This window comes from Coregonus lavaretus (genome assembly GCF_964263955.1).
Source record: "Coregonus lavaretus genome assembly, contig: HAP1_SCAFFOLD_5161, whole genome shotgun sequence".
NCBI lineage: Eukaryota > Metazoa > Chordata > Actinopteri > Salmoniformes > Salmonidae > Coregonus > Coregonus lavaretus.
Genome location: NW_028167158.1, coordinates 6061 through 15000, shown reverse-complemented (window position 1 = coordinate 15000; position 8940 = coordinate 6061). Strand labels below are relative to the sequence as shown.

The 8940-nt window shown below is 45.7% G+C and overlaps 1 protein-coding gene across 1 annotated transcript in view; it reads right to left on the bottom strand.

The window, feature by feature from the left end:
* Positions 1-8602, bottom strand: part of LOC311113836 (collagen alpha-1(VI) chain-like) — a gene marked incomplete at its 3' end in the record, with an annotated part of 36393 nt that extends 27791 nt beyond the window's left edge. The window contains exon 1 of the mRNA XM_084189130.1: positions 8371-8602. Coding sequence (XP_084045256.1) covers positions 8371-8461 — 91 coding nt within the window. The remainder of the gene's footprint in view (positions 1-8370) is intronic.
* Between the last annotated feature and the right edge of the window lie 338 nt (positions 8603-8940).

Sequence of the window (8940 nt, the reverse complement as noted above, 5' to 3'; positions counted from 1 at the left end):
CTACGGTGAAGCATGGTGGTGGCAGCATCATGCTGTGGGGATGTTTTTCAGTGGCAGGGACTGGGAGACTAGTCAGGATCGAGGGAAAGATGAACGGAGCAAAGTACAGAGAGATCCTTGATGAAAACCTGCTCCAGAGCGCTCAGGACCTCAGACTGGGGCCAAGGTTTCACCATCTAACAGGGCAATGACCCTAAGCACACAGCCAAGATAACACAGGAGTGGCCCAGCCAGAGCCTGGACTTGAACCCGATCAAACATCTCTGGAGAGACCAAATACAGGTGTGCCAAGCTTGTAGAAGACTGGAGGTTTCAACTAAGTTGTTGTTTCTTATATATTTGCAAACATTTCTAAAAATGTGTTTTTGCTTTGTCATTATGGGGTATTATGTGTAGATTGATGAGGGGGAAAAAACGATTTAATCAATTTTAGAATAAGGCTGTAACGTAACAAAATGTGGAAAATGTCAAGGGGTCTGAATACTTTCCGAATGCACTGTACATCATCACATCGTCACATCATCATCGTCATCTTCACATCGTCACATCGTCATCTTCACATCGTCATCGTCATTATCACATCTTCACATCGTCATCTTCACATCGTCATCGTCATCATCACATCGTCACATCGTCATCATCATTGTCACATCGTCACATCGTCATCGTCACATCGTCATCGTCATTATCACATGTTCACATAGTCACTCCTTCAATGGAAGTAGTTATTGAGTAAATCCTCTGCCACCAAATGTGACTAAGCTGGCTTAAAAAAAGTCTTACATTCCCCCAAAAAGGCTAAAATAAGGATTAAAAGTGCAAAACTGTTGTATAATGATGTTTTAGACTAGAACCAAATCAATCAATCACAGTGTGATGTCATAGGCAAAGTTCCCTCTAAGATGCGCCTCGGATGCAGAATAAGCATGAGATTGAACTTCACTCATCTTTCTAGTTTCCCCTTTAGTTAACACTATCAACAGTTCCCTTTAATGTGGGAATTGTGATCGAATCAACGCAATATTATCCACTTTCAATGTAACATACCGAAACAAAACGAACTATGCAAGTCTTAATATGCTAAATTAACTGTGCAAGAGATTTTGTTGTACGCAGAACGCATTGGAGGATTCTATTGCATGACTGGTGCGCCATAACCAATCAGAGCTGCAGTAGGCCTATATGCAAATAGACCATTGCCAAATATGGATCCGTGCCATTTACTTTGAACTGGACTGTGTTTACACGGTCAGGATTATTTTTATTTAATGGTGGCCAAAGGAGGTGTTGGCTTTGGGGATGACCAGTGAGATATACCTGCTGGAACGCATACTACGGGTGGGTGTGGCTATGGTGACCAATGAGCTAAGATAAGGCGGGGATTTGCCTAAAAGTGATTTATAGATGACCTGGAGCCAGTGGGTTTGACGACGAATATGTAGTGAGGACCAGCCAACAAGAGCGTACAGGTCACAGTGGTGGGTAGTATATGGGGCTTTGGTGACAAAATGGATGGCACTGTGATAGACTACATCCACTTTGCTGAGTAGAGTGTTGGAAGCTATTTTGTAAATGACATCGCCGAAGTCAAGGATCGGTAGGATAGTCAGTTTTACGAGGGCATGTTTAGCAGCATGAGTGAAGGAGGCTTTGTTGCGAAATAGGAAGCCGATTTTAGATTTAACTTTGGATTGGAGATGCTTAATGTCTGGAAGGAGAGTTTACAGTCTAACCAGACACCTAGGTATTTGTAGTTGTCCACATATTCTAAGTCAGACCCACCGAGAGTAGTGATTCTAGTCGGGCGGGCGGGTGCAAGCAGCGTTCGATTGAAGAGCATGCATTTAGTTTTACTAGCATTTAAGAGCAGTTGGAGGCCATGGAAGGAGTGTTGTATGGCATTGAAGCTTGTTTGGAGGTTTGTTAACACAGTGTCCAATGAAGGGACAGATATATACAAAATGGTGTCGTCTGCGTAGAGGTGGATCTGAGAGTCAGCAGCAAGAGCGACATCATTGACATACACAGAGAATAGAGTCGGCCTGAGAATTGAACCCTGTGGCACCCCCATAGGGACTGCCAGAGGTCCAGACAACAGGCCCTCCGATTTGACACATTGAACTCTATCTGAGAAGTAGTTGGTGAACCAGGAGAGGCAGTCATTTGTGAAACCAAGGCTATTTAGTCTGCCAATAAGAATGCGGTGATTGACAGAGTCAAAGGCCTTGGCCAGGTCGATAAAGATGGCTGCACAGTACTGTCTTTTATCAATCGCGGTTATTATATCGTTTAGGACCTTGAGCGTGGCTGAGGTGCACCCATGACCAGCTCGGAAACCAGATTGCATAGCGGAGAAGGTACGGTGGGATTCGAAATGGTTGGTGGTCTGTTTGTTAACTTGGCTTTCAAATACTTTCGAAAGGCATGGATATAGGTCTGTAACAGTTTGGATCTAGACTGTCACCCCCTTTGAAGAGGGGAATTACCGCGGCAGCTTTCCAATCTCTGGGGATCTCAGACGATACGAAAGAGAGGTTGAACAGGCTAGTAATAGGGGTTGCGACAATTTCGGCGGCTAATTTTAGAACGAAAGGGTCCAGATTGTCTAGCCCAGCTGATTTGTAGGGGTTCAGATTTTTCAGCTCTTTCAGGACATCAGCTATCTGAATTTGGGTGAAGGAGAAGCGGGGGGGGGGGGGGCATGGGCAAGTTGCAGCGGAGGGTGCAGAGCTGGTGGCCGGGGAAGGGGTAGCCAGGTGGAAAGCATGGCCAGCCGTAGCAAAATGCTTATTGAAATTCTCGATTATCGTAGATATATTGGTGGTGACAGTGTTTCCTAGTCTCAGTGCAGTGGGTAGCTGGGAGGAGGTGCTCTTATTCTCCATGGACTTTACAGTGTCGCAAAACCTTTTGGAGTTTCTCTACAGGATGCACATTTCTGTTTGAAAAAGCTAGCCTTTGCTTTCCTAATTGATTGTGTATATTAGTTCCTGACTTCCCTGAAAAGTTGCATATCGCGGGGGCTGTTCGATGCTAATGCAGTACGCCACAGGATGTTTTTGTGCTGGTCAAGGGCAGTCAAGTCTGGGGTGAACCAGGGGCTATATCTGTTCTTAGTTCTGAATTTTTTGAATGGGGCATGCTTATTTAAGATGGAGAGGAAAGCACTTTTGAAGAACATCCAGGCATCCTCTACTGACGGAATGAGGTCAATATCCATCCAGGATACCCGGGCCAGGTCAATTAGGAAGGCCTGCTCGCTGAAGTGTTTTAGGGAGCGTTTGACAGTGATTAGGGGTTGTCGTTTGACCGCGGACCCATTACGGACGCAGGCAATGAGGCAGTGATCGCTGAGATCTTGGTGAAGCAGAAGTGTATTTAGAGGGTAAATTAGTCAGGATGATTTCTATGAGGGTGCCCATGTTTACGGATTTAGGGTTGTACCCGGTAGTTTCCTTGATAATTTGTGTGAGATTGAGGGCATCTAGTTTAGATTGTAGGACGGCCGGGGTGTTAAGCATATCCCAGTTTAGGTCACCAAGCAGTACGAACTCTGAGGATAGATAGCAATTCACATATGGTGTCCAGGGCACAACTGGGGGCTGAGGGGGGTCTGTAGCAAGTGGCAACAGTGACAGACTTATTTCTGGAAAGGTGGATTTTTAGAGGTAGAAGCTCAAACTGTTTGGGCACAGACCTGGATAGTATGATAGAGCTCTGCAGGCTATCTCTACAGTATATTGCGACTCCGCCCTCTTTGGCAGTTCTATCTAGACGGAAAATGTTGTAATTCGGGATGGACATTTCTGAATTTTTGGTGGTCTTCCTAAGTCAGGATTCAGACACTGCTAGAACATCAGGGTTGGCAGAGTGTGCTAACGCAGTGAATAACTCAAACTTAGGGAGGAGGCTTCTGATGTTAACATGCAAGAAACCAAGGCTTTTACAGTTACAGAAGTCGAAATATTATAGCTCCTGGGGAGTAGGAGTGATACTGGGGGCTACAGGGCCTGGGTTAACCTCTACATCACCAGAGGAACAGAGGAGGACTAGAATAAGGATACGACTAAAGGCTTTAAGAACTGGTCTTCTAGTGCGTTGGGTACAGAGAATAAAAGGGGCAGATTTCCAGGCGTTGTAGAATAGATTCAGGGCATTATGTACAGACAAGGATATGGAAGGATATGAGTACAGTGGAGGTAAACCTGTAAACGATGAAAGAGGTAAACGATGAAAGAGGTAGCATCACTGGAGGTAACGATTGAGCCGGTCTCTGTGTGTATGGGGGGTGGGACAAAGGAGCTCTCTGAGGCTGGTTGAGCAGGACTGGGGGCTCTACAGTGAAATAGTACAATAAGAACTAACCCAAACAGCAATAGGCATATTGACATGGGAGAGAGGCATAACGCAATCACAGGTGTTATTCGAGAGGGCTAAGACAACAACTGGTAATGGCGATGAAAGTTTGGGCTGAGGCTAAACAGATAAACAGGATGGGGTACTGTATAAAGGAACAGTCCAGCAGGCATCAGCTGTGTAGCTGAGTGATCATAAGGTCCAGTGAACAGCAATAGGTAAGTCCGGGAGCAGTTAGTAGGCTGCTACAGCACAGGCGAGCAGGAGGCACGGCTGTTGAGCGGGCCTGGGCTAGCAGATGGATCTTCGTGGTCGTCGCAACGGGAAGCCTGTTGAAACCACATCAGACGATTACGTCGACAGACCAGTCGTGATGGATCGGCAGGGCTCCGTGTCGACACTAGGAGGTCCCGTCCGGTTGACAGAGAGGTAGATAGCCGGGAGATGGGCCTGGCTCGAGGCTAGCTCAAGGCTAACTGGTGCGTCGGGACAGTGGTGAATTAGCCAACAACAGCCATTCGGTTGCAGCTAGCTAGTTGCGATGATCCGGTGTTAAGGTCCAGTGATTCAGTGATTCCGGCAGAAAATCTGGTATGCTCTGGGTCGATAGCACGCTGTGCAGACTGGCCGATAATTGTCCAGGCTAGAGCTGGCTGGTAGGTAGTGCAGGCCACGGACAGTGGTGAAGACCGCTAACGGTGGCTAATAGCAAGTAGCTAGTTAGCTGGCTAGCTGGCTAGTTTCAGCCGTAGGTTCTTGATAAAAATAAAGAAATAATATAATCCGTTCCACATTGGGTGAGGCGGGTTGCAGGAAAGTATATTTAGTTAAAGGATGGAAAGTGAGATAGAGAAATATATATGAAAAAAGACCAAAAACAAAAATACAGGCTATTTACACGAGGACACAACAGAATACACGACCACACTGCTACGCCATCTTGGATTAATGGATCGTTTTGATTAGATGTGTTTGTTTTGAGATCAAAGGGAGAGCTGCATGTAGCCACCTGTGCACATTTGTTCATATCCTTTGCTAGTTAGTGAGTTATTAGCCCAGTTATAGATCATTTCTAGTCAACAATGGAGGAGTGGTTGCTTCCTACAAGAGCACAAAATGTGTGCATTTCTAGCCATCTTTGAAAATCTGTCAGGTAAAGAGCTTTTTTTATGTCTTAAATGGGCAGTGTTGTATTTTGTGATGGTCTTGAATAAGCTAAGTAGCCAATAGGCGGAGGATAGCATAATTTTCTGATTCTCTGTAATAATGGTATGGGAATAATAATTAATTTTATTTTGTCAACTGTTTTTCTTTGCATCAAACAACACAACAACATTTTCAGGCACCTCCTTGTCTGAAGGACCAGTGGATAAACAGGTTAATGTCAAGCCCTGCATGTTTTTTTCAAAAGTTTCATGGAATGTAGGCCTACATTGAACACCAAACATTGGCTGCTACTGTAGGCTGAATGATAAAACAGCTATTTCCGTGTTAAAATGTTATGGGATGCATTTTTCTCCATTGTTTCTGATGGTAGGCCACTCTGGTAGGCCTACATTATGATCAAATAGCCACAGTAGCCTACCTGGCCACTTTTAAAACTGTAACTGAAAGCGGGTACAGCCTCAGTGTTCACAGGAAACAGCCTCAGTGTTCACAGGAAACAGCCTCAGTGTTCACAGTAAACAGCCTCAGTGTTCACAGGAAACAGCCTCAGTGTTCGCAGTAAACAGCCTCCGTGTTCACAGTAAACAGCCTCAGTGTTCACAGGAAACAGCCTCAGTGTTCGCAGTAAACAGCCTCCGTGTTCACAGTAAACAGCCTCAGTGTTCACAGTAAACAGCCTCAGTGTTCACAGTAAACAGCCTCAGTGTTCACAGTAAACAGCCTCAGTGTTCACAGTAAACAGACTCAGGGTTCACAGGAAACAGCCTCAGTGTTCACAGTAAACAGCCTCAGTGTTCACAGTAAACAGCCTCAGGGTTCACAGGAAACAGCCTCAGTGTTCACAGGAAACAGCCTCAGTGTTCACAGTAAACAGCCTCAGTGTTCACAGTAAACAGCCTCAGTGTTCACAGGAAACAGCCTCAGTGTTCACAGGAAACAGCCTCAGTGTTCACAGTAAACAGCCTCAGGGTTCACAGTAAACAGCCTCAGTGTTCACAGTAAACAGCCTCAGTGTTCACAGTAAACAGCCTCCGTGTTCACAGTAAACAGCCTCCGTGTTCACAGTAAACAGCCTCAGTGTTCACAGGAAACAGCCTCCGTGTTCACAGTAAACAGCCTCAGGGTTCACAGGAAACAGCCTCAGTGTTCACAGTAAACAGCCTCAGTGTTCACAGTAAACAGCCTCAGGGTTCACAGGACACAGCCTCAGTGTTCACAGTAAACAGCCTCAGTGTTCACAGTAAACAGCCTCAGTGTTCACAGTAAACAGCCTCAGGGTTCACAGTAAACAGCCTCAGGGTTCACAGGAAACAGCCTCAGTGTTCACAGTAAACAGCCTCAGTGTTCACAGTAAACAGCCTCCGTGTTCACAGTAAACAGCCTCCTTGTTCACAGTAAACAGCCTCCGTGTTCACAGTAAACAGCCTCAGTGTTCACAGTAAACAGCCTCAGTGTTCACAGTAAACAGCCTCAGTGTTCACAGTAAACAGCCTCAGTGTTCACAGTAAACAGCCTCAGGGTTCACAGTAAACAGCCTCAGGGTTCACAGGAAACAGCCTCAGTGTTCACAGTAAACAGCCTCCGTGTTCACAGTAAACTGCCTCCGTGTTCACAGTAAACAGCCTCAGTGTTCACAGTAAACAGCCTCAGTGTTCACAGTAAACAGCCTCCGTGTTCACAGTAAACAGCCTCAGTGTTCACAGTAAACAGCCTCAGTGTTCACAGTAAACAGCCTCCGTGTTCACAGTAAACAGCCTCAGTGTTCACAGTAAACAGCCTCAGGGTTCACAGTAAACAGCCTCAGGGTTCACAGGAAACAGCCTCAGTGTTCACAGTAAACAGCCTCAGTGTTCACAGTAAACAGCCTCAGGGTTCACAGGAAACAGCCTCAGTGTTCACAGTAAACAGCCTCAGTGTTCACAGGAAACAGCCTCAGTGTTCACAATAAACAGCCTCAGTGTTAACAGTAAACAGCCTCAGTGTTCACAGTAAACAGCCTCCGTGTTCACAGTAAACAGCCTCAGTGTTCACAGTAAACAGCCTCAGTGTTCACAGTAAACAGCCTCAGTGTTCACAGTAAACAGCCTCAGTGTTCACAGGAAACAGCCTCAGTGATCACAGTAAACAGCCTCAGTGTTCACAGTAAACAGCCTCAGGGTTCACAGTAAACAGCCTCAGTGTTCACAGTAAACAAGCGTCGGAGGTTTGCGCTCAGCAGACCTGACATTTGCTCAGTGAACATTGGTCATAGGCAAGGCCTACATGTCAAATGTTCCTACCATTTCCATTTCACTTCAAAGCAAAAAGCCACATTGATTGATTGATTGATTGGTTGGTTGGTTGGTTGAACGATTTAATGATTGATTGATTGATTGATTAGCAATTAAGTGGCCCCTAACATTGATCTAAAGTCAGTTTCACTCCCCCGACCCCCTAGTGGTAGGTTAGGATGTGGGAGGTTAAGATGATCCTAGATCTGGGAAACACCCACTCTGAGCATCTGCAGCTGTGATAGCTAGATAGACTGTAGCCTACCTACAGTAGGACCAACGACCAAACCAGTTAGCAATTCTGATAGTTTATGCCAGGCCTAAGCTATGATTTTAGCATTGTATATCTTACTAAACCTGCTTTAGCTCTGAAATAGGCTATAGCTAACTTCCAACTAAACATCTGGCCAAGACACAGAGATGCCGTTTTCTCTCGCTGTGGCTTCTAACTTGTTTCTCACCCCAAAGAATTTACTTGGGTCCGTATTAATTACATAGCATACATAGACAGATAATACTGGACAACCCGGAACAGAAGTCTGTTTTTTATCTAGAAATATTCACTTTACAAACTCACCCCAGAACTTGGGTCTGCTGGTCTGCTGCGCCAGAGCCACAGCAAACAGCGCGCCGACGCACAGCAGAGAGAGAACTCCACGAGCCTCCATGGCTGTTTATTCGGTTAAAAACGTTCAAACCCAAAACCCGTAACACCCCAAACCGTCTCCAACCCGAACCTCCGAACTGAACTTCAGAAGATGGATGAAACCGGAGCTCAGTCGATGTTCAAATTCCGTTAGCCCTTTACAACCCGGGCGCGCGCAATGGATGGAACGCCTTGCGAAGAGGAGGAGGAAGAGGAGGAGGAGGAGTGGAATTCACGGATAAATAACCTGAAGGTTTCTGTTGAAAACTACTGAATATTTCTGCTGAATTCTCCAAAATGTAACTAGCCAGTAATAGCTGCAAAAGTGCCCATGCACATCTTCCTAAGAAACACACTGTTCTTACGGGAATCATGGGACCTTGATATGGCTCTGTATGTGTGTGATCTTCTCCCATTGTTCTGTCTATGGGGCCTTATGGGATAAACATCTGGAAAAGGCTAAGTCACTTTCAACTTTAGTATTCTGTGTTCTTTGATACG